The sequence below is a fragment of the Lissotriton helveticus genome, chromosome 6 (assembly GCF_964261635.1).
Source record: "Lissotriton helveticus chromosome 6, aLisHel1.1, whole genome shotgun sequence".
Classification (NCBI taxonomy): Eukaryota; Metazoa; Chordata; class Amphibia; order Caudata; family Salamandridae; genus Lissotriton; species Lissotriton helveticus.
In genome coordinates, this window is record NC_136067.1 from 808,566,660 (window position 1) to 808,593,180 (window position 26,521).

The 26,521-nt window shown below is 49.5% G+C and overlaps 1 protein-coding gene across 2 annotated transcripts in view; it reads left to right on the forward strand.

Moving 5' to 3' along the window:
• ASCC3 (activating signal cointegrator 1 complex subunit 3) overlaps positions 1–26,521 on the forward strand; it is a 2,002,173-nt gene that overhangs the window by 414,093 nt on the left and 1,561,559 nt on the right. For both annotated transcript variants that reach the window (XR_013596163.1, XM_078648375.1), the window contains exon 8: positions 11,394–11,519. Coding sequence is in view for 1 of the 2 variants with exons in the window: in XM_078648375.1 (XP_078504501.1) it covers positions 11,394–11,519 (126 nt within the window). In the remaining variant the exon portion in view is untranslated. The remainder of the gene's footprint in view (positions 1–11,393; positions 11,520–26,521) is intronic.

Genomic DNA, 26,521 nt, shown 5'->3' on the forward strand with positions numbered 1-26,521 from the left:
CTGCTTGCACTGCTGACAATTAAATGCTACACACAAATACCCTAGCTTTTATCTCACAAGTGCAGTAGTGTTAGGCTTGTTTGGCAATTATTTGCATTGTTCACTTTTTATTTTTTAGGAATATTTTAAATGGGAAGTACACTAACTAATTATTGCAGCCCTGAAAAAGCAGCGGGCATGCATTCCCGTAGGTGGGCGAAACATGTGTTGGCTGTCACATCTCCAGTACTTCTCTGGAGTATCAAATGTATATAAGATGGAAGAAAATGAAGGAAAAAAAAGTGCATCGCAGATGTGCTTACTGAGTCTGTCAAATTGATGATGTGCATTGTTTCTCTGCGTTGTACAACGAATTGGAAATCATGATACCTTGACTGTAAGTGTTGGTATTTCATATTTCTCCACTTTCACGTTTCTATCAAACCTCATTACCTTCCTGAAGTTCAGGGTGGCAGTATCTCAGTTCCAAATTAGAGCCCCCCATTTCATCTACCCACTGCCACAAAGACTCCATCCCCTCAAATGATTTAACACCCAGATGTGCCTCGTTGACTGTCTAATCCAAGCCCTATAAAAAGCACACTACATTTGCTCACTATTCTTCTTACCAACACTCACTGCTCCTTTACCCTCTAAGAATGCTTTAAAAGTCTCAACTGCCTTCCAAAACTAATAAAATGGTTAGGAGCAGATTTGGACTCTGTCTTGGCGAGGCTTTGAGAATGGGCAACCAATGTCAGGACTGGACTTGGGGTGGCTAATGTCTTCCTGGAATTTCCAATGGTAAGACGGTCGAGCATTTTTTAAGCTTACTTGAGGTGGTGGTATGAGTTTGGAACTTAGGTACAGGATGACACAGTATGCTCCCACTGTAAATGTCATGCATGGCTAGTGTTCATTCAGTTGTACATTGAGAGAATCTTTATTTACAGTAGACACATTTAGGGCAGTTATCCTATGGCTAGAATTTTGTAAGTCTTTTAGGATATCTTCGAGATGTGCAAGTCATAGTCTTTCATAACAGAAGAAACTAGTCAATCAAAGGACAGTTAGAACTATTTAACCTATGTATTTCTACCGTTTTTAATTTACCAATTTGTTTTAAAGCATAACAAGGTGATTGACGCAAAAAGCTCAACACGTTGTGTTCCAGATGTTTTTGGTAGTCTTATACAGCAAATCGAACTAATTCTGATAAAACGGAGACTATAGTTGGAAACTCTCCTACTTCCTGGAATGAGTAGTAGTAGCTGGACAACTTGGTGGCCTCTCCGGCTCCTGTTAACTCGGCCAGCAATTTAGGGGTCATTTTTTACTTTGTTTTCATTGTATTTCAAAGACCACTCAAACTTTCCTCTGTTTTCTTCTTCTTAGAACTTTGCAGAACATTCTGCCTCTTTCCCTGCTTTTTTTGTAGGAAACACATAGTACAGGATATGATTGTGTTTTACCTGGACCGCTGCAATTCCCTTATTTTAGTTTTTATATTTGTCAGTGACAGCATTGTATTCACAACACTACTGCATATCACATCTTAGGTACAAATAAATGAATCACATTACTACACACTGCAGTTCTTTACATTGGTTGTCTGTTCAGAAAGATGTTGCTCTAAGCACATTGCTTATGTCACTGTTATCCATTATCTGCTATTTTAAAGGGATTTTTAATTCGTGTTTGTTTAGGTTAATCTGGATACTGTACCTAGGTTTGCAGCAAACAACTGAAAATTAATGCTTCTTCCTTATCCTAATCTGCCCTCTTAGTTTTTCAATGCCAAGACATCAGGTCCTTGGCAACAGAGTACTCTACAAATATATTAATAGAATCAAATGAACACAACCCAAAAAATTGAGGTACTTTGGCTGGCAAAAATTTGTTTGACAATGATTCAATTGAGTTGACTCCCCGTGTGGTTGGGCACCCATAGTTCTCCAGGGGTGTCAACTGGGTGCCACAAAACTTCCCACAATCACTGTTCATAATGCCACTACTTCTCGGAAGCAGGATAGCACCACCAGTGGCCATCCAAGTATCAAGAATACCCACTGAGAGCAAGAGTAACCTGCTTTAGGGTTGGTATGATGCCAGAATTATCTAGACCAGTAAATGCTAATGTGATGATTGCAGTAGTCCTTGTTTGGGCGTGCGAAAGAACGGCATCACAGTAGGTGAGGGGGAACACCTTGTGCTCCATTTCGCTGTGAAATGAGAGATGCAGATTTCCATCAAACCTATGAAGTGTTAAGGAGTTCTTCCAAAGCAAGGTGGGTATGAGTCTTAAGGCTTACTTGCTCAGTGTGGTCTCCTAGGTCCGGGTTGGATCAGTCACATGAAAAACACAGATGAGCGAGTAAGCAAAGCAGATTCACTACTTAGTGTTATCTGTAGGTATTTGCTCTTCCATCCTATCCAGGTGGGGGTGTAGGTTCTCAGAGCTTAAGGGTTAGCTCTTCTCTTCAGTCCACCTTACTTGCAGGATGCAGTACAGCTGTACTGATTTCTTTTTATTGCCAGAACAGGATCAGAGCCTCTCTCTGCAGGAGGTACCAGTTTCTTATCTATGGGTAGGTCACAGCAGCTTTTATGGTTCCTCTTGTTCCATGGCATCATCTCAGCCTGTGGGCGGGGGCAGTTGGCTGTTCATGGCACGCTGTATTTCCTCAGATGGTGCAAAAGAGCATCCCCCTGAAGTCCAAAACAAGTTCAAAGTATGCCAGTACTTTTCTAAAACTGGGGGAACTGACAGGAAGCCATGGCCCATTCTGAAGGTGTTGCAATTAGGGCAACTAAAAAGTGATGGGTAAAATGATTGAATTAATCTCAGCCACTAGTAATTACTTAGGGCTGCATCCTAGTCCATTGTGTTTTGCTCAGTATGCCACTGCAGGCAGAAACCAACCAAATGCAAACCACTCTTGATCCAGTAGGGACAGTCCAATCTACACTGCCAAGCCACTTCCCTTCTGAACAAGTACAGAAGGAAGCCCAGACCAGTTTTGGCCTTGCTCGTCTTAGTCAGTAAGGCGATGGGCATGTCATCCGTGCTGACAGTGCCACAGGACTCAAAGCTCGATCTCACTTGCAAGGTCTAAGCAGGTTGAAACAGTTCCGGTGTTGCTTCTGAACCCTTCTTCCCAGGACCTGACCTGGCAGTTGAATCTGTCCAAAAGCTGTACATCTCCCATAGTCTGGGGGCGCGGTTGTGGCCAGCGTACATTGGGTGATTGGTAGTCTTTGGGTACACCCCCTATCCAGCAAAAACTGTTACCCTGCTAAGCGAGCAATAATAACACCACTGTGCTCCTCCAGTCATCTTGTATACCGAAGCCAACGGCAGAAAGCAGGCAGAGAGACAAAGATCCTGGCAGCATGGTACAGGTGTGTGCAGTGTATGAGAACTTTCTATCTGAATGAGACCTTTAGTTATAGAGTCCTTACCTTAGAATTACCCCCAGGTGTCAGACTGGATCTGGCAAATAGTTCTCTTAGCAGTACCCCTGCGTGTCGGTAGGTGGCGTCAGTCGACCCCACATCAGTCATCAGCGTCATGGTAGCTGAGCCACCACCACTCGTCATCAAAGTCTTCGCACTGCTCGGGCAAGTCGAAGCACAAGAAGAAGGTGAAGAAGCATCGTCGCTCTTTGCCTTCTCCCCGTCGCCGACCGCCACGACGCGGGACCCGGGGCGTCGCCGCTCTCCAGCTCCGTCTTCGGAGCCTGATTCAGGGACGGCTCTGCGCTTCCCTCCCTTTCCCAGAGCCGAGGCGTCCCCTGGCCAGCTTCATGCTTTTTAGGAAGCACTTCACTGCATCTTTGGGCAGCCCTACTCCGCCGGCGCACCTTCGGGCCCCGCGGACTTGGCTGGGGGCCGTGGGCCTTCGATGCAGGTGGCTTCGGCGGGCCCCGAGGATTCAGGCCTGGAACCAGATTGACGCCGGTCGACCTCCCGGTACCTTCCCCAGCACCAATTCCAATGACGACACCCCTGGCACCGGTTGTACCCCCAACCGGCGCCGACCCCCAGCTTCACCCTCGAGTTTGACACAGAAGGTACATTTGTACCACTGTTCGTTCCTGGTGTTCCCTACTGCCCTGAGTGGCAACCAGAGGAGGGTGAGGAGAACTGGGAGGGGTCTGTAGACTCTTTGGCCGACCAGCTTGAAGAGCCGGACTGGCGATATTAACTGGGTTATGTCAGTGGTTTGGATACCTCCCCAGACCTTGGTATGCTCTCTCCCCCTACCATGGCTACAAAGGCGAGAGCTTCGTACGCAGTGGTGTTGCATTGGGTAGCTGAGGCCTTAGACCTGGAGTTTCCTACGGTGGCAGTCAGGACTAACCTTCTGATTGAGGTACTTCAACCGGAAGCGGCCTCTTTGGAGCTCCTGCTGCCTTTTAATGAAGCCCTCACCAATGTCTTTCTGGGCACTTGATTCAAGCCCAGCACGGGGGCTCCTGTGGATGGTATGATTGTCCGATGCCACCGCCTAGCCCAGGGCAACCCACTTTTCCTCTCCCAACACCCAACCCCGAGAGCTTGTTGGTCCAAGCCTCGTCCTCTAAGGGCGCATTCCCTACTGCTTCCCCAGATAGGGAATCCAAGAAACTGGACCACCTTGGGAAGAAGATGTTGTCTTCCGCCAGCCTAGCACTGCATGCCTCTTTGGCTGTTCTACCCATATGGTGTGGGATAAAGTTGCGCAAGTGCAGCCACACTGCCTGAAGGAGGCCCGGGCAGTTTACACCCGTGCAGTGGCAGAGGGTCGAGACGCAGCTATGTTCACCATTAGATGCGGGCTGGATACCGCCGACTCTCTGGGCAGAACGGTTTCCACATCAGTAGCCTTGAGGCGCTACGCCTGGTTGAGGACGTCTGGTTTCTCTGGAGATGTCCAATCAACCCTTCTGGACATGTCATTTGATAGCCGTCGCCTGTTCGGTGACCAGGCAGACTCAGTGCTCGAGCGCTTTGAGGATTCTAGGGCTATGGCCAGATCCTTGGGCCTCGCGACAACCTCTTGCCCCACACAGTCTGCTTTTCACCCCTTTTGTGGCTACGGAAGGGGTGTCCCACCATGTTCCATCCAATCTAGCCACTGGACCACACAAGCTACCTAGCCTACGCGTGGTCGAGGACGTGGGACCCAACGACGTGGGTCTGGGGGACAGCGGGCGGGCCAGTCCACCCATAACCCCTCTGCAGCAGTCTCCAAATCCTCCTAGTCCGACCTTTCAGTGCCACCAGAAGCCAGTGGGCGGCAGGATTCGCCATCACCTCCCCCACTGACAAAACCTCATGTCGGACAAGTGGGCTTTGCAGACAGTCCGAAGGGGCTACTCCCTCCCCTTCAAGACTAACCCTCCCTCAATGCTACCATCCTTCCATCGCATGTTGGAGGATCACTCGGCCATTCTCCATCAGGAAGTTGCGTCTCTCTTGGCCAAGGGAGCTATCGAAAGGGTCCCTGTGCCCGAAGTAGGTTGTGGATGCTATTCGCACTACTTTCTAGTACCCAAGAACGACAAAGGCCTACGTCCGACCTCAGGGCCCTCAACCGCTTCCTTCGGAAGGAGAAGCTCAAAATGCTAACGTTGGCTCAGGTCCTGTCTGCCCTCGATCCCGGAGAATGGATGGCACCGTTAGACCTGCAGAACGCCTATTTCCACATCCGCGTCCTGCCAGCCCACAGGCGTTACCTACGGTTCATGGTAGGCCACAAGCATTTTCAGTTTACTGTGCTCCCCTTTGGCCTTACTAGAACCCCTCAGGTGTTCACAAAAGTGATGGCGGTGGTCGCAGCTCATCTGCGCAGATCAGGGGTTCCAGTCTTCCCCTATCTCGACAGCTGTCTTTTGAAGGCGTGCTCGCCCCAGGCTGTCATCTCCCACCTCCAGACTACGGCAGATCTCCTGCACCCGCTGGGGTTCACTATCAACGTGCCAAAGTCACACCTGATTCCCTCTTAGAAGCTCCTTTTCATCGGAGCGTTTCTGGATACAACGCAGTTTCGGGCCTATCCTCCTGAGCAGGGAGTCCCGGATATTCGGGATATGGTATCAATGTTTCTGCCTCTATCCCGGATTTCGTTGAGAATTACCTTGAGGCTGCTGGGCCTCATGGCCTCCTGCATCCTGCTGGTGGATTATGCCAGGTGGCACATGCTGGTCTGCAATAGGACCTGAAGTTCCAGTGGGCGCAGCATCAGGGGAATCTTTCCGATGTTGTCCAGATCTCGGAGGTGACTGCGCGTTCATTGCAGTGGTGGCTCACGAACCAGGATTGGGTCAGTGGCAGACCCCTCTCCCTTCCCCAACCAGAGTTCACAGTAGTGACGGATGTGCCACTCCTGGAATGGGGCAGCCACCTGGGAGAGGCAAAGGTCAGGATCCCGGCGGAGTCCGGTCTCCACATCAACCTTTTGGAGCTCCAGGCGATCCGTCGTGTACTGAAGGCATTCCTTCCTTCTGTCAAAAGAAAAACCGTGCAGGTGTTCACAGGAAACACCACCGCCATGTGGTACTGCAACAAACAGGACGGGTGGGGTTGTAGACCTTATGTCAAGAGGCTCTTCGCCTCTTGAAATAGGGCATGTCTCTGGTGGTTCAACACCTGGAAGGTTCCCAGAACACCAGGGCGGAAGAACTCAGCCGCCAGTGCGTGATGGATCAAGAATGTCGTCGTCGTTTGGAGGTGGTGCAAGGCCTCTTTCAGCAGTGGGGAGAGCCTTGGTTAGATCTGTTTGCCACCGAAGAGAACGCACAATGTCAGCAATTCTGCGCGTTGGAATTTCCAAGGTGTCACTCGCTCGGCAACGTTTTTCTCGCAAAATAGGGTTGATACATGGCAAAAGCCGTTTTAGTGGTTGCAAACGGGCCACATCTCCATTTGCGATCGGTAAAAACGGTCTTGCGAGTTCCATTTATTGAAATACTTTGCTGACATAGGCAAGTGTGTTTGTTTTTCTGGCCAAAAAGAGCAAATTATTTCTCCTTCGAATTCAAAAACAAAAGTTGAAAGAAAAGTGTATATACTTTAGAACTTCCAAATTTGATTGAATTCAAATGTAAAAACACGTCGAGCTCGTTAAAAACTGACATCACTTACTATATTATGGTTATGAAAGTTAACAACAAAATTGTGGGCTAAAGATTTGTGTTTTTTAAACGAGGACCTCAGAAAGAGGGGCACAGAGTGGATCCACAGCCTTTGATGTGCACCATGCTACAAACTTGTTCCATCTACAGGCATATATCGTTTTAGTGGAGGGACGCATGGCTGCCAAGATGACATTACAGACTTCGGGAGGAAGGTCAAAAGCTGTCAACTGTCGCAGCTCAATCTCCACGCAAGGAGGTGGAGGCTGGACAGGTTCGGGTGGAGGACCGTCTCCTGCAACAGAAGATCCTCCCGAAGAGGCAGTCTAATCAGAGGATCGATGGCCATGCTCAAGAGCTAAGGGTATCAGACTCTTCGTGCCCATTACGGAGCCACAAAAATGACTTGGGCCCAGTCGTTGATCTTCTTCAGCAGTCTGGGCAGAAGTGGTACAGGTAGAAAGACGTACAGGAGGCCGCAGTTCCACTCACGACGAGTCAGTAACCATTTGCTGACTTGCAAAATCGACTTTGCGAGTAGCTATAAGGAAGGGGCATGCCAAGGGCGTCCCTTCCTAATAGCGAGCCACCGGGGATGTACCATTGTTTTGCGACCGAAAGGCGTTCGCAAAAACAATTGCTGTTTACCGACTACTTCATGTAGGTGGTAAGCCAGTTGCAAACTTTGTGAATGGTAGCTTAAACATTTTTTAAGAGAAGACAGCAGTCCCACGGACCACTCACTGCCTACTCTTGAAAAACGTAAAGGAAACTTTTCATTTTATTTTTTTAATGTAACCCATTTTCTTTTAAGGAAAACTGGCTGCATTAGAAAAAACAAGCATTGGCACAGCCAATAGGTCTAGCTTTTGGGACCTTATAAGTATTTAGTAATGCAGCACAATATCCTTGGTGCAACTGTTGCATGGCTAAGCACTTATAAGGTCCCAAAGGCGAGACCTATTGGCTATGCCAATGCTTGTTTGTTAGGCATTTAAAAAAAATTTAACCATGTGTCCAAAAGTTTATATTTAGAAGCAACAAAAAACACATTGTTTTAAAGCTACATTAGGTAATTGAGGGGATGAAAATATGTGGAAAATCTGGCCTATTCCCAGTGCACTGGAAATAGTTCCTTACGGGACGATACTTTGATGTTCGAGTAAAATCTACTGTATATATTTCCTCAAAGCTATGCTATGTTGGAAGAAATTCCAGGCACTGGTTTTGCCTTTAATTGAGCTTATTTTCAATAATACACTGGATGTTATATGCCAGCATAACTCGAATGTGTTGCTGCGCAAAGCGATAGGCCACCCTACTCCTGTGCCTTGAGGCATAAAAGGAGAAAATGCATTCTAATTATTAATAGAGCATTTGAACCTACCGAAAGATAAAGCATAAAGCCCCACAGTACACCAGATAATCAGGGAGCATTAATAAACAAAAGTAACGCACAAGCATTTTAATTCAGCATCCTTTAATAAGGTTCATTGTTCGATAAAGTAACTAGCAATCTAATTGGCCTAAAAACGTTATTAGCGACAAAGCATTTTCAGACCGCATGGTGGGTTAGCATTTTTGTCACGTGCAGTTAATTGTAGTTAATTGTTCAGAATTTTTATACCTCATCATGAGAAGTGAAATACAAACGAAAAATGTATTTGTAAAGCGCATTTCCAAGTGAGGTTTGTTGTTCAATTTTTGCACACCGCCTCGGGAGAAAACCAATGAAATCTATAGAGCTCTACCACTGCTTCGGGTTGGTGGATGAGTGAAGTACCGCTACTAAATACAATGACTGGCAAAGTAAGGATGCAGATTTCACCTGCTTCAGTAGAATGGGACCCGGCCTGGATACCCCAAGTTCTAGATGACAAGAACATGGCGCTCTGAGGGGAGTTGTGTGGGTGAGTGAAGTCAACAGATGCAGTTGTACAATAACACAACTTGTTTTTTTATTCTTTTTTCCCCCGACTTTTATATAGTGCGAACTTGACCAGAAGTTATCAGAGCTCTTTACATTAGCACCAGTTTACAGATGGACACATTTATTTTTGTTAGGCACGGGGATATTGAGTGATTTTCCCAGAATCACAGATGTTGCGTGTCCGTGCCAAGACTTCAACCCGATTCCCCAGCTTCGAGTTCGACCACTGTAGCTTAAGGCCACCTCCTCTCCCAATTTGTCTTTATTTTCTAAAAGGGCCCAGAAATTTTTTAAACCGATCTTTTTAAAGTATTACATAAGCTGCTACAGTTATCACTGCTTATTAAATTCCTGGATGTACCTTGTCCACTTGCAAGACTCCTAAATATGTTAAACAGTGTTGTACCGTGAATATGTATGTTTATGGTTGATGAGTTTTATGGTTTTAAACTATTTGCATTGTGGGTTTCTTGACTGTCTATAGGATGCCATTAGTATTTTGTAGTGTCTATGGCCTGGGGGTGGTTTACTGCTGTAGAATGTCTATTTATTGTCTCACTGCTGTGTTAGTATACATGGTTTGTTTTACGAGCTAGTTTGACTGACTGAGAGGAATAAATACTACGTTAGAGGTATCAATGGTTCTGAATAAAAAAAGTTTTTAAAAAGTCACGTAAAAGTCAATCGTGACAGGAAACAGACCAGCGGCTTTCCGGTGGGCGCCCCGGGAGACGTCGAAACCACAAATGTATTTCGCTAAGAGAGAAATGTTGCCTATCTATTCTATGCTGACAGATCAGGAGGATACACACAACCTAAATGTACCTGTCAAGATTAAACTCCTTTAGCCTGCCGGCTGTTATGACGTTAAGTTTATTGTTTAGTATTTACACACCGCATCGGGAGAACTCGAATCAAATCAAATTGTTTTAAAAAACGAAAAAGCATTTTCACAACGTATCAAGGGATCGAGGATTAACGCAGAGGCATTTGAAACAAGAGTAAAAATAGACTCATGTACTCAAAGTATTCCACACATGCCACTGCTGAAAACTGATCTGCACTTCTGTATGGAATGGATTAACATGTACAGATGGTGACAGTGAAAGGCACAGACTTTTTGGGATAAGGCAGCTGAGGAGCAGGCTAGACAGAAGTGTTTAATACAGCTTTTTAATTTCTCAAAAACCTACCTACAACACAAGTGGACATATTCACACAAAGCTGTCAATATGAAGTAACAAGCATTGGCGGCCGTGAAAGTGGAACTAATATCCTGCGCGGCCGTGAAACTGAAGTTGACGAAGAGGGAGGGGGAGAAGTGAGGTGGTAGGATGCCTGCGAGTGGCATAGGAAAGCCATAAACTAAGGAAAGACAGATGGCGCCTGATAGAAAACTGAAGCGGTGAAAGTACACAGCCGCGTGCACACAAGCTTTAGGCCACAGGGAGCACTTTGAAAACCCGTCCACTAAATGTCTCGGCCAGACCAGCGCATGCGCTGGATCAGGCGAGACCTAAAGAGTGCTTCATTTAAAAGCATGTGGAAAGAAATTTTGGGTAACCCAATCAACCCTTGTAGGCTTGGGCAATGAGTAGTTTAAAGTAAGGAATAGCTAAAAGGGATTTTGTTCATAAACTTAGTACCTATAGTTTTACATATGTCATTTCAGGGTTGTTCAAGCAATTACACTCAATTGTATCCACAGGATAACTAAATCATTTTACAGTTGTTCAGAGATTTTCAGAAAAAGAAAAACAAATAAGGAATGAAATATAGAGTATAAAGAAAGCACACAGCAAACTAATTTGATCATTTAAAAGCAATCACAGACATACATGGTGGTCTGCTGACCCCAGCAGGCCACCATCCCTGTGATTACAGGCCATTCCCAATGGGTTGCAAATTGCCTCATAAATATTGATGAGGCAGGTCAATTGCGCACCCCATCAGGAATCTCAGACTGTTTTAGATCACATTTTGCGAACTCCTAATTGCGAGTTGCAAAAAGTTGCAAAATGCTTTGGTCGTACATCTTGCTCTATGTTTCAGTATATTTCCATATTGTGCTGGAATATAGTGGCATCGAGGGGATGCTTTCATGCGGCTTGTTTGCTAATGACCCTGGCCTGGTGCTCGTTTTTGTCATTCAAGCCTACTTATAGATATGCATTTAGCTTCATTTTGTATTCATCTTCATTTTTGTAATCTTATTTTAAATATTACATTTTAGTTATTTAAGAATAATAAAACAAAGGCGTTGTCTGTCAAAAGGGTGATAACATATTACTGAAATAGTTCACTACGTAGTTTTCCTGTGCAACATTGGAACATTTACTCTTTAAACTTGGTGTTTCCATTTGCAGCTGCTACTTCCAGAAGGGATCGAACGAGAAAACAACAAAATGTATGAGCTAGTCCAGATCCCAGCGACGGATCCAATGCCCATCGGGATTCAGGAAAAGCCGGTTTTTGTCAAAGACTTGGACGAGGTTAGTAAAAAAATGTAATTCATATTTAGTTCTTTCCATTGTGTTGAGTCTTAAAATGTTTGTTGTTCCATTTAAATGTGTGTAGAATTGTCTCTGACTTTTGGAGTTGCTGTCTTTCTGGTGGGTCTGTTGGAAGTACTCACCTTGTTATGATAAGGTTTGTTATACTTCAAGGCAAGATGCAGCTTTTAAAGCTAGTAAGGGATACAAGAAAGCTACAGCCGCCTCTAAGGAACTGCTGAGTTGCAATTTGTTGTGGAAGATGGGTCATTTGGAATGTAGCCATGTCTCACACGCACATTATTAGAGTGCTAACACTTAGGTTTGCTTATTTCAGCCAAGGGAATGGCATGACTCATCACGTGTGTGAAGCTTGTCCAAAGGGTTTTAATCTATTAACACGGCATATAAACTGTAAATCAGCGAAAGTGTTTAAGCACAATATAATCTAAAAAGTTGCTTTCCTTCTTGGGAGTGTTTTTTTCTTGGAATCTGCTCCTGTAATACGACAGCAATTCCACAGTTTTAATGCTTCTGTTTGATATTGCAGTTTAGCAAATGGGATATAAACATTGTACCTCATTACTTTGAACATTGTGTTATGTTTCGGCAGAGGGACGGTGATCCCACTGGGGCCCCCGTTAGACTGTAAAATAACCAAAACATAGATTGTATTTAGGTAAGGTTGGATTTTGCCCCTTTTACTATAACGTCTTTATTGCAAACATGCTAAATTAAGTATTCTATACTCTAACTGCAGACCTAACTAATCTCGAGCCTGAGTGGCCTGCAGTGTTAAATACCAGCGTTCTAGGCACCAGTCTGGGAATGAATGGAGAATATTCAAATAGAATTTACCCCCTCCCCCCCCTCAAAAAACAAATGTAAAAAAATCTTTAAACAATGGTTAGGAAATTTCCAAGAACAATTATATTTAGGGCCTTATATAAATTTGAGTGGACAGGCTACTTTATTAACCCGTTGCATGCTCATGACGAGCTCAGCTCGTCATGAGGCACAGTCGCGCTGCGCTCATGACGAGCTGAGCTCGTCATGACCGTTGTGCCTCGCCCACACGGGGATAATTCCCCTGCTGTGCTGGGCGTTCCATTGGAACAGGCGTGGTCATAACGAGCTCAGCGGGGGAATTAGCCCCGCAGGGGAGGGATTAAAAACATTGTGGGTATCCTACTTGGTGTATTACAAATGTGGTATATATGGATTCACTCTAAATACGTTGGTTGGGTCATCTGCTACGTTTTGACAGAGACCCTGCCTGCCAAACGCTAAATAAGGCTCTTGGTTTTTTGAACTGCTGTTGAGGGCAGCTTCTCGTCAAGGATGTTGAAGGCATCTGGAAGGGTATTTAGAAGAAAGCTGAAGTTCATGCCCTCTTCGTGTAAAGGATGCATCTCAAACCTAAAATGTGCATGTTTAGACCTTTAAGTTGCCCTCTGATTTATTTACTGTATTGACTAATTGTAATGGTTTCAACCATTTGCCTTAAAAATGTAGAGCACTGAGGAAAATAGACGAGAGTAAAAGCTACCCTAGTGCTAAGTAGTACAGATGATTTTTGCAAAGCTGTGCTACAAAGGTTTCAGGATCAGCAACGCTGCTTTGTTTACTATCTGTACTCTATTAAACAGTTTCACCTCTGCACACATACGCAATTCATTCGCTTAAACTATCTGACGCAGAACAGTGGCACTGATGCTGAAATATAATGCACTGTCTTCTGCGAAGCTGTCAGATGTTTCCAGTATTTCTGACCGCCTATATCTGCAGACTAAAGCTCAGATTTAAAGTCCAAGTGATGCATAGCAATTCTGAGCCTTGGGTACTGTGTTACACATGGTTCCTGGATCTGTGAGCTTGATCAACTATTGCCTTATATCTTGGTCCAACTTAATAACAGCCGATTGTGGTCATCCAGACTGAAGTACCCTTTTTTCTGCCTAGAACTGCCAGTTTTAGTTACATGTGTTTGCATCACCTTTCAAAACAGATACCACTCGACCCACAATTGGAACACCAACTTGGTGTTGTCTGCACATAGCTCATGTCCTAGTCCTTTCATGTCTCAGACCTTGATGCTTTGCTGTTCCAGGTTGTCTTCTGAAATGCGTATTTCAATAGAGAGTTGAAAGGAAGGTTCCACATATATGAGGAAGCTAAGAGGTGAAAGTGCCCAGGGTCAATTCCTTCTTTGAAGTGCAGGATCCACACACTAGTCTGTTTGATGGAGTATTCAAATTAATTTGTATGGTTTTCAGTGACTCCAGAGTTGAAAGATGCGAGCAAAATCAACTGTGCCCTGTAGATTTTTTGCAGCATTGACATATAGTAATACACTGAGGTGTGATATGACAAACATTGGATCAGGCATACAGTAGTCAAAATGTTTGATTAAATATCAAAAAATCAAATAGTGTAGTTCAAGTTCAATCTGGTCCTCTCTGTCCTCCTTAGATGTTCAGTAAGTGGACCATTTAGGCAAGGAGGGTCCTTTGAGTGAATATCATTTAGTGTGTATGATATGTGATTCTATTTGTGGATGTTCTGTGGAGATCTGAGCAGTAGGTATTCCCTGGGTATTGACAGATTAGTTCAAATGGTGTGAACATCCACAGTATGTGTATTCTCATACTTTTGCTGTGCTTACGCGATCCATATGTGTGATTGAAAGTGTAGGAAATTGATACAGCACCTGTTGGAAATGGGGGTTGCCCAAGTCTCAAAGGGGGTAGCATGGCATCAAGCGGGCAGGCCAAACTTGGAGGACATGTGAAGCACTCACGCAGTACCCTCAGTCAACACACCAGGCACACTACAAAAGAGGCAGGACACCAATTTGAGTTGGAAAATTAAGCAGTTTAGTATCTCCAACCTGCAAGGCAAAAATGCATCAACAGTGTCATCATAACACGGCGCCAACTGGCACCAGAGCCAAGTACTTCAGAGGGGGATTATTTACATGGGATAAAAAGGGTTGAGTCCAAAGTCCATGCTGTAAGGGAAAAGGGATGGGTTAAAATTGTCATTAGATCTGGAGCCCAATCTGGCGGGGCCAACCCAGACTCTCATCCTACAGGGAAGGCTGTAAATGCAAAATACCACATTAGCATAGATATATATATCATGCACAATTACGCCAACCCAACCCCTGTAAAAGAAAACATCAGGGCATCATAGTACCTCATAAATAGGAGCACCTGTAATAAAAGGCACAATCACCTGCACGGTGGCACAAAAGCATGCAATTAACCATTAGATAGGAAAGTGGCCTCACCATCAACGTATAACAGTAACCTAAGAGCCAGGCCTAACCTCAGGGACCATCTGGCAACAGGTAACTATGGCATTTCATCAGGCATGTCACCGGGCTAGGTGTATCAAACATCAGGCGGAACATACATCGCCTAACATTAACATCAGGTAGGGGCCCTCCTTAAAGCTCAGGAAACACTTGTAAGGGAATAGCTAGGCTCCCTCTACCAACAACCTCGGGGTATGAACATCAGGCGTAGCTTGTGAGGCATGAACTCTTCCAGGGTCACCTTAGAGGAGACAATATTCCCTGGGGCATAGAACCATAGGCCTATAAACCTCAACATAGGGTAAACCCTTCTCGGGGGAATAAACATATGGATTGAATGCTAAGCCTATCCTCTAGGCGCATGAGCACCTGTACAGGGGTTTCACGACCCGTCTGAGACTTTAGGCATCACAGGTAACAGGCAACCAATAGTCATCACTGCCAGTTCACTCTTCAGGTGACTGTCCACTCCAGGGTCCACCTATACGGCTTGAACTGAAGCACCTACAACCTTGTGCCCTATCCCGAGGTGTCTTAAGTGCACCAGTCACGGGTGGGGGCGAGCACCGACCCTGTGCCCCGCTGCCCTCTTCACCCTCTTTATAGGCCCCACTCACCGGCTACTCCTGGGTTCTAGATCCGGGCTCCATCCACACTGCTGGCCCCTTTGTCAAGGGGGGGGGCAAGCAGGAGGCTCCACGCGGCCTTCTCCCGGGGCTTCTGAGATAAGGGGGGGGCAAGCACCGACAATGTGCCTCGAGGCCCCCCTCTGGGACCTTGCCACCAGCCGCAGGACTCACGGCAGCACTCAGGGCACTTCCTCACCGGTGGAGGTACTCCAGTTCCTCCTTTGCAGACACCGGCGTGTAGGGCTTGCAGGCTCCGTCTGGGCCCTCTCCCTGCTTTCCCCCGGAATCCTCCACAGCTCGGGGACCCGGGATTTCCCTGTGTGGGGTTCTCTTCACTGGCTCCCACAGGTCGGGAGGCGGGGCTGGTACCGGCAATGCACCCCGGCCCCTCGCCTACCATTACCGGCCCCTCGCGTGGGGCACAGACCGGCGGGGTGGCCTCCCGCTCCGGTCGCTCTTCTCAGGGCTCCCTCCTGATCACGGGGGCCCTGCAACGAAGCTTCACCCGGGCCCCTCCTTCCTCATGGGGACCCGGGGCTGCCTTAGGTCCGGGCAGGCTCTCTTTGGGGCGCAGACCGGCGGGGTGGCCTCCCGCTCCGGTCGCTTCTCCCGGGGCTCCCTCCTGACCACGGGGGCCCCGCAACGGAACTTCACCCGGGTCCCCCTCCTACCTCACGGGGACCCGGGGCTTCGATTCCCCTTCTCCTGGGTTTCCCGCTCCACAGCCAATCCCTGCGCGGCCTTCAAAGGTCACGGCCGCGCAGGCCAATCAGTGCGCGACGGGGGCGGGCCGATGGCGCGGCCGGGCCCCCGTCATGTGACGGGAGAACCTGACGGCCTCAGGGCCTAGCGCGGCCCTTCCTGCACTTCGGCGGCCCTCTCCTGGTACCGGGGGCCGCCACGACGATTTCCACAGCGGTGGGGGCCCCTCCACAGTCGCGCCGGGCTGCGGCGGTGATTTCCAGCAGCGATAAGGGGTAGGCTCCCTTGTAATTAATTAATAATACGGCAGACAGCGCGCTGACACGAGGGTAGGCTCCTCAGCGCTGTTTCTCCTCACAGTTTCCTCAGCCCACACAGCGCGATTCTCCTCAGCAGATGGCGCTATTTACAGCGCACTGCTCTTCAGCGCTTCACCACACAGCGCTATGCAGGGCACAGTTCGAGTTCCTAGCGCTTCTCAATTATAGCGCTTGACAGGCAGTGCCTACAAGGGGGTGACAGTTCCTAGGAGCATACTCTTCCCCAGATGGCGCTTGATAGGCAGTCCAGGGGCAGTCTAATAGACACAGTTCCTCGAGGGCACACTCCTCCCCAGAATAGCGCTTGCCGGGCAGTACCTCACAAGGGCAACAGTTCCTTCAGGCAGCTCCTCACGACCCAGTACTTCCACAGGGTCACAGCTTCAGCAGGGGGAGTGGACAATCCTATTTCTCACCTCCTGGGCGCTTCTTCATCGCAGCGCTGGCGTAACTCCCGGTTCCCACAGTGTCAGGGACCTGGGTAGGGGCCCTCTCTTGTCAGGGGCCCATGGGGACAGCAGAGGGGGGGTCATAGGGGTGCAGGGCCCAGCTCACAGGCCCATGTGGCGGTAGCACCTCACAGCAGGTCCCCTCTCTTCCTTGTCCCAGCGCTGACTGACTCTCTGGTGACACTTCTCCCTATTTATACCCTCCTCCCTCACAGAGCCAGCACCTTCCGGAATGTTGGGGATAACTGGTTCACACTGGCTCAAGGGGAGGGTTGAGCACCCTGGGTGCCAGGCTTTCCCTCCAAAACTAGGGGTAGCTGGGTAATATTATCTAGTCCGCTGACCTATGTCAGTCCAGTGGCAAAACCCAGGGCCATGGCATCCATTTTAAATACAATACATTTCAATCAGGTGCAGTTTTAAAATGGGGGATTTTACAAGTGCTCACATTACTTCAGGTAATTACATTTTCACAAGGTGTCTCACACCACTCATGGCCTATACAGGTTTAATCCCATGGGGGAGACATTCAAATTAGGGGGGCAAAAAGCGAACAATTTGGGGGAAAAGGCCAAGTCCAACACGACTCCCCCCCAGCCAGAAGCCAGGGTAGACTGATCAATGCCTTGATGGGCTTCCCTGCTTGGGGCGGAAAAAGGTGGACGCAGGCCTGCAACTACAGGGGCACCTGCAGTCTCTCCTCCACTCTGGAACCCAATGGTTCTCTTTCGCAACCCTCCCTTCACCAACAAAACCACCCCACTGATGTTCCCTAGTGGGATGTTTCTCCTTCCTAGAGTGGGAGGCTCTAGCCTCAGGCTTGTAATTCCCTTGGACCACTCTCTTCTCTCCAAACTGCCACTGGTCCACCCATCTGGGGTCTACACCCTCAGACTGACCAGCCCTTAGGGGCGAGGCTCTCCTCCCCCTACTTCTCCTCCTAGGGTTCCTCCATCTCCTACGCTGGGGGACACCCTCACACAACTCTCTCCCCAGCCTGGAGCCGAAACCCACAGGCTGAACCGGTGACAGGGGCGAGTCCTCCCTCTCCCTGCACCCCCTCCCAGAGTCCCGCACCCTCCTAACTGGAGTAGTACCCCTGGGAGTCACTTCCGGGGGGACTCTGGTTACAGAGGTCCCTCCCACCAGGGCAGGCAACCCCTGTCCCTGGCCACCCAACCCAGGATCTGCGCCCTGTGGCTGAGCTGGTGACAGAGAAGAGACCTTCCTCCCTCTGCACCCCCTCCCAGAGTTCCGCACCCTCCCACTGGGAGTAGTACCCCTGGGAGTCAAATTGGTAGGAACCTGAATTACAGGTACCCCACCCTCCAGGTCAGGCAACCCCTTAACCTGGAACCCCAGTCCAGGATCTAAACCCTGTGACTGGTCAAACCCCCGAACCACTGGAGCTCCAATTATTGAGGCTCCGGGTCCTCCTGACATGAGGGGATCCCTTCCTCTGGATGACACATCGGGACAGCCTAGACTCCCAACCTGGGGTTCTCTTAAAGAACACTCCAGGCCCGGTGACCACAGCTGGGGCATCTCGGGACACCTCCCCGTCTCACTCCCTTCAGGATCACTTCCCTCAGCCTTCCCAGACGCTCTGGCACTTACCCAGAGGTCTGCCTCCCGTGCAAGTTCCCTGGGGTCTGAGAACCCGCACCGCAACAGATGGTGACGCAGTCTTGGGAAACAACTCCTCAGCATGTGCTCCCGGATAACGGCATGGCACAGCCCTTTCCAATCCTCCACTGCTCTCCTCACCACCCAATCCTCCAGTACAGTCCAACACTCCTCCTCGAACTCTCCCCAGGACTGATGGAACAGCTTTCCCCTGCCCTTAAACACTAACCCGTCCTCCTCTTCCGGGGAATCAGGCACAGTCTCTTGGGTTTCGGGAGTGGGACTCCTTGCACTGGACCTACACTCGCTGCCACCACTGGATCCCACCCTCTTCGGTGAATCCAGACTCCTAAAACCACTCTCAGGGGACAACCTACCCACCTGAGCTGATCTCTCCCTGGCGAAGGCCCTCTCCGCCTCCGCCATCCTCTCCAGCGCTAGGACTTTTTCAGTCTCTAGTCGCTGCTCTTCTACCCTCAGCTGCGCTAAGCCCTCGGCATGCCTGAGCTTTGCCAGCGCCAGCTGATGCTCCCTCTCTTCTCTCCTATCTACCCACTCTTCTGGGGACAGGGAAAGGGATGGGGCAGTGCCCCCGGGACTGGACCCAGTGCGAGACTCCCTATCTTCGGTGTCCTCCACAGCTACTGGCGTCTCTGCCCTGCTAGACTCTTCCTCCTCCTCATCGGAGCAACTACCTCCCAGGGTTCTGGATGGGGAGCCCTCTCTCTGGTCTCTAACCCACTGACCCTTCAAAACTTCGGGGGGTAGTCAGACAAGTCCCCATTAATCTCTAAGGGCTCTCCCCTCTTGAGGGCCTCATAGAGAAACAAATTCCTCCTAATGTTCCCTACTGGGGGTATCCCTCTCTCCAGGAGGAAGTCTATCACCTCCTGTTCGGTGTATTCCATCAGTTCCACTTCCTGGTAAATCAACCCCATCGTGGCGAGGTACACCCGGGACACACCCTCCCAGTGGAACAAGGGGACACAATTGTCAAACACTTTCAGGAGGAAGCAATTTAGCACACAACAATAATCCCCACAACGAGGCTCGGATTACATCCAAAGCTCTATTTGTAGTGTAACCCGTGGCCGCTGTGGTACTGCGCACACAAGTCCTATCCCACCGCTGCCACCAAATGTTGGAAATGGGGGTTGCCCAAGTCTCAAAGGGGGTAGCATGGCATCAAGCGGGCAGGCCAAACTTGGAGGACATGTGAAGCACTCACGCAGTACCCTCAGTCAACACACCAGGCACACTACAAAAGAGGCAGGACACCAATTTGAGTTGGAAAATTAAGCAGTTTAGTATCTCCAACCTGCAAGGCAAAAATGCATCAACAGTGTCATCATAACACGGCGCCAACTGGCACCAGAGCCAAGTACTTCAGAGGGGGATTATTTACATGGGATAAAAAGGGTTGAGTCCAAAGTCCATGCTGTAAGGGAAAAAGGATGGGTTAAAATTGTCATTAGATCTGGAGCCCAATCTGGCGGGGCCAACTCAGACTCTCATCCTACAGGGAAGGCTGTAAATGCAAAATACCACATTAGCATAGATATATATATCATGCACAATTACGCCAACCCAACCCCTGTAAAAGAAAACATCAGGGCATCATAGTACCTCATAAATAGGAGCACCTGTAATAAAAGGCACAATCACCTGCACGGTGGCACAAAAGCATGCAATTAACCATTAGATAGGAAAGTGGCCTCACCATCAACGTATAACAGTAACCTAAGAGCCAGGCCTAACCTCAGGGACCATCTGGCAACAGGTAACTATGGCATTTCATCAGGCATGTCACCGGGCTAGGTGTATCAAACATCAGGCGGAACATACATCGCCTAACATTAACATCAGGTAGGGGCCCTCCTTAAAGCTCAGGAAACACTTGTAAGGGAATAGCTAGGCTCCCTCTACCAACAACCTCGGGGTATGAACATCAGGCGTAGCTTGTGAGGCATGAACTCTTCCAGGGTCACCTTAGAGGAGACAATATTCCCTGGGGCATAGAACCATAGGCCTATAAACCTCAACATAGGGTAAACCCTTCTCGGGGGAATAAACATATGGATTGAATGCTAAGCCTATCCTCTAGGCGCATGAGCACCTGTACAGGGGTTTCACGACCCGTCTGAGACTTTAGGCATCACAGGTAACAGGCAACCAATAGTCATCACTGCCAGTTCACTCTTCAGGTTACTGTCCACTCCAGGGTCCACCTATACGGCTTGAACTGAAGCACCTACAACCTTGTGCCCTATCCCGAGGTGTCTTAAGTGCACCAGTCACGGGTGGGGGCGAGCACCGACCCTGTGCCCCGCTGCCCTCTTCACCCTCTTTATAGGCCCCACTCACCGGCTACTCCTGGGTTCTAGATCCGGGCTCCATCCACACTGCTGGCCCCTTTGTCAAGGGGGGGGGGGCAAGCAGGAGGCTCCACGCGGCCTTCTCCCGGGGCTTCTGAGATAAGGGGGGGCAAGCACCGACAATGTGCCTCGAGGCCCCCCTCTGGGACCTTGCCACCAGCCGCAGGACTCACGGCAGCACTCAGGGCACTTCCTCACCGGTGGAGGTACTCCAGTTCCTCCTTTGCAGACACCGGCGTGTAGGGCTTGCAGGCTCCGTCTGGGCCCTCTCCCTGCTTTCCCCCGGAATCCTCCACAGCTCGGGGACCCGGGATTTCCCTGTGTGGGGTTCTCTTCACTGGCTCCCACAGGTCGGGAGGCGGGGCTGGTACCGGCAATGCACCCCGGCCCCTCGCCTACCATTACCGGCCCCTCGCGTGGGGCACAGACCGGCGGGGTGGCCTCCCGCTCCGGTCGCTCTTCTCAGGGCTCCCTCCTGATCACGGGGGCCCTGCAACGAAGCTTCACCCGGGCCCCTCCTTCCTCTTGGCGACCCGGGGCTGCATTAGGTCCGGGCAGGCTCTCTTTGGGGCGCAGACCGGCGGGGTGGCCTCCCGCTCCGGTCGCTTCTCCCGGGGCTCCCTCCTGACCACGGGGGCCCCGCAACGGAACTTCACCCGGGTCCCCCTCCTACCTCACGGGGACCCGGGGCTTTGATTCCCCTTCTCCTGGGTTTCCCGCTCCACAGCCAATCCCTGCGCGGCCTTCAAAGGTCACGGCCGCGCAGGCCAATCAGTGCGCGACGGGGGCGGGCCGATGACGCGGCCGGGCCCCCGTCATGTGACGGGAGAACCTGACGGCCTCAGGGCCTAGCGCGGCCCTTCCTGCACTTCGGCGGCCCTCTCCTGGTACCGGGGGCCGCCACGACGATTTCCACAGCGGTGGGGGCCCCTCCACAGTCGCGCCGGGCTGCGGCGGTGATTTCCAGCGGCGATAAGGGGTAGGCTCCCTTGTAATTAATTAATAATACGGCAGACAGCGCGCTGACACGAGGGTAGGCTCCTCAGCGCTGTTTCTCCTCACAGTTTCCTCAGCCCACACAGCGCGATTCTCCTCAGCAGATGGCGCTATTTACAGCGCACTGCTCTTCAGCGCTTCACCACACAGCGCTATGCAGGGCACAGTTCGAGTTCCTAGCGCTTCTCAATTATAGCGCTTGACAGGCAGTGCCTACAAGGGGGTGACAGTTCCTAGGAGCATACTCTTCCCCAGATGGCGCTTGATAGGCAGTCCAGGGGCAGTCTAATAGACACAGTTCCTCGAGGGCACACTCCTCCCCAGAATAGCGCTTGCCGGGCAGTACCTCACAAGGGCAACAGTTCCTTCAGGCAGCTCCTCACGACCCAGTACTTCCACAGGGTCACAGCTTCAGCAGGGGGAGTGGACAATCCTATTTCTCACCTCCTGGGCGCTTCTTCATCGCAGCGCTGGCGTAACTCCCGGTTCCCACAGTGTCAGGGACCTGGGTAGGGGCCCTCTCTTGTCAGGGGCCCATGGGGACAGCAGAGGGGGGGTCATAGGGGTGCAGGGCCCAGCTCACAGGCCCATGTGGCGGTAGCACCTCACAGCAGGTCCCCTCTCTTCCTTGTCCCAGCGCTGACTGACTCTCTGGTGACACTTCTCCCTATTTATACCCTCCTCCCTCAGAGCCAGCACCTTCCGGAATGTTGGGGATAACTGGTTCACACTGGCTCAAGGGGAGGGGTTGAGCACCCTGGGTGCCAGGCTTTCCCTCCAAAACTAGGGGTAGCTGGGTAATATTATCTAGTCCGCTGACCTATGTCAGTCCAGTGGCAAAACCCAGGGCCATGGCATCCATTTTAAATACAATACATTTCAATCAGGTGCAGTTTTAAAATGGGGGATTTTACAAGTGCTCACATTACTTCAGGTAATTACATTTTCACAAGGTGTCTCACACCACTCATGGCCTATACAGGTTTAATCCCATGGGGGAGACATTCAAATTAGGGGGGCAAAAAGCGAAAAATTTTGGGGAAAAGGCCAAGTCCAACAGCACCCTATTTATTTAAGCAGGTGTGGGAAAAAGGAAATCTTTATAGAGTAACATATTTTGATGTGAAACAAAATACATAAGTAACTTTGAAGTTTATTATTTACCCTCACCCTAGGGATTACCTGTGATGAAGACACTCTATATATGCAGGGTTAGACAATATACAATAGAAACTACAATCGTACATTTCCATGGTATATGCCAGATGGCCTGCCTGAACAAGGTCAGAAGCTAGAATTCGCTACATGTCACAGGTGTATACTTGCCCCTGCCTGGATATCTACTATGGTTTTGAACCTGCCCCAATGAACCAGTTTTGTTAGTAACAACACTGGAGCATATGCCAAGGTAACCAATACCACTTGTCATATCCGAAACATTCACCACTCCAGTGGCACCAGTGACAGTGGGACAGCTAGTGAGGCTCCCTTTTCTGCCTACACAAACACTATGGAGCAAAGAGGGAAACAGAACCCCGGTGGCCCTCCACTCAAATCATTAATTCACCAAAAGACCAGGGTCCTGGGACTTCGGAGATCTTAATATATCGTATCTCCTCAATGTAGTCCTGTTTAGAGGTTTATAGTTTTCTACATAACACTCCGTGTACTCTATTTTGTAGTAATCATATATGTGTAATCCTTAAAACCCTAATCTCACACTTTTTGTTGACAGTATTTCAGTATATGATGGGATAATGAGTTGCATACTCTCAACTATTGCGGTCCCAATCATACAACCCTCAAAAGGTGAAAAAAATGTGAGGCGAGCGTAATGACACCTCACGGACGTACCACCATGCGGACCACTGATAGGTACTCACCAGTGAAGTCCATTGTTGTCATCATTGGCATTCATTACGCTCTTAACAGAAAAAAGAGTGTCCCTTTTCTGCCTGTCATGAAGGCAGCATTTAGGGTGCCTTTAGGAAGGGTTGTAAGCTGTTTTGGTACATTGTTTAGTAGGTGAAACATAGGTCCACAAATGCCTCGGTCACCCAAGTCTGCCTCTTCCTATATTCCCATACTAATGTTGTAGGAAAGTAGGATCTGCTTTTATGGTTACCCCCCACTTTTTGCTTAATGTGATGCTGTTTCCGACTAGTCTGACTAGGATCCTGCTTATCAGGACCCCAGACTCTGAGCTTTCTCCTCTAAATTGGCATGGTAAGTGCGTCGGTATATCCAAAATTGGACACTGGTGTACACTTATCAGTTCCTCGTAAATGGTACTAAGGTACCCAGGGCATAGGTACACCAGGGGTCCCCCCGTTGGCTGAAGCATGGATTATGCCACCCATGGGAGACCACTCAATTTGTAACTACAGGCCTGCCATTGCAGCCTGTGTAAGCTGGTGCTAGCACCACTTACGAAAGATATATAGGTTTACCTATATCTAAGGTCACTGCACTTAAAACCTATAAGTCACCTCTACAGTAGGACTTTTAAATGCTGGAGGCAGGGTGCTCAGCTCTAAGTGTGAGGGTGCCCCTGCATGAGTAGGACACCCCTACAGCCTACGCAGTCCATTCTCCTTGGTGTGAGACAGCCATATAACATAAAGAGGGGCACTGCGTCATTACATGATGGCCATCTTGATACTGGCTGTAATGAATCCCATCATGTTTGGTATCAAAAATGTTAGAATCATACCGTAAACGGTATAGGAGGTATGATTCCATGGCACTGTAAAGCTCCTCTGGGAAGCCCTCAGTGCTCCCGGTACCATTCTTCTAGTCCTGGACAGCACAACATGGCTGCTGCCAACCAGGGACACGATTCTGCCCTCCTGCTGCTGAGCCAGGCTCGAGCAGGGGAAGGCAGAACAATAGGTATCCTTTCACAGGGAGGAGTGACCACCTCCCAGACAGGGTTTAGTGAAGTGGGATAGGGTGGGAGCGCTTGCTAGCGTCAGGCAGTCTACTAAAAGGGCACACTTGATGCCCTCCTTGCATAGTCCAGTTCAAACCAGTTCAGGGAGCTGTTGGCTCCTGCTCTGGTGCAAAACTGAACTAAGGACATGGGCGTATCCTCCCCACTGTCCGAACCCCTTCCCTGGGAGGGAACCTTAAATCATCCCAACCTATTTCTTGGGGTACTTAAGGACTTACCTATGAGTGGGTCCCTAGATTAGTAATGGGACAAGATTAATTTAAGACACCACTTCTTCAACCGTCTGGGCACTCTGGACTTCGCTAGATTTCGCTCTAGGCATCAAGGCTGCAACTGGAAAGACCCCTGCTGCTCCCGATCTCCTTGCCATGCTCGTCTGCTGCAACATCGGTGCCTGTGCATCATACAGAAACCTTCCAAGGCTTGTCGGCATCCAAGACACCAGAAGGAATCTCCCTTGAAGTGAAGGAGTCACTTCCCTGAATCTGCAGGCACCGCAACTAAGCTGACCGGTCTGCTGGTCCTGGGCTCCCACGGACTCTGAAAGGCTCAGCAACACAGGTGGTAGTTCTTCACATACCTCGAGGCCTGCCCTGTCCTCTCACCAAGTTTGAGGCCAGTATCTCTTGTAAGAGCCCCAGGAACCGAACACCTGTGTATCACGTTGACGTGCAGTTGCAAAGGCTTGTTGTCTTCCTTCCACCAAGATCTTCGGGCTCCATGTAGCCCCAACCTCATGCATCTCCAGTGACCAGGATCTTCATCCACACCGCATCCCTTGCATCGTGGGCTTGCATCTTTGGTGAGCTGCTCAAGGTCCTCTTGCGACTCCAGTGCCTCCGACCTGTGGGCCCTCTTGAGGGTCATCTTTGTATTCTTTGGGCTCCCCTGATTGCTTGGAGTCTGACCTGACTCCCTTGCTTGTGGTGAGTCCTCTTGACCTTGCTGGTCCCGACACTGCACCTTCTTCGCTTTCCACATTGTTTGCAGTTGCAAAAGATTGTTGGTGCTCCCGATGGACACTGACCCCTCAACTCTTGACATCCGACGTGGGACAGCTCGTGAACGACTCCTGGGCTTCCACAGCGTTGCCTGGTCCTCACAGCTGCAGCTCCAAGGTCACCGTCATTTCTCCTGCAGCACAGACATTGGTGGGAAATCATCTTCCGTACCTCCTGGTCACTCCTGAGTGACCCAGACTCTTTCCCCTCTACTTGCAGGTACTCCTCATCTTGAATCCACCTTTCGGTTCCACCAGACACTTTCACCTTCTCCAGCAGCGGCATCTTCCTGAATTCCTCCATTGGCTTCGACTACAACTTCCTACACCACTTCTCATCTATACACCCGGTTTCCCTGGTGTAGGTATCCCGGTTCCTAGGGTATCCGCGGGTGGGGTGGCTCTCCTACCTTCTGCCTTCCACGGGGTTTCTTCAGGGTCCAATGGGAAGGATCCTTCTTCTTTAAAATTGCAACCACGACTTACCCATTGACTTGCATTGAACTTGCGGTCGTGTTCCCGCTCTGCACATGACCTCGGTGGGTTTCCTAGTTACCAACCTTGGGTAGTTCCTTGGGTCCCCGGCATTCTACGTCTTATGGGTACAGTCTTGACTCGAGTTGTGCTTAGCAT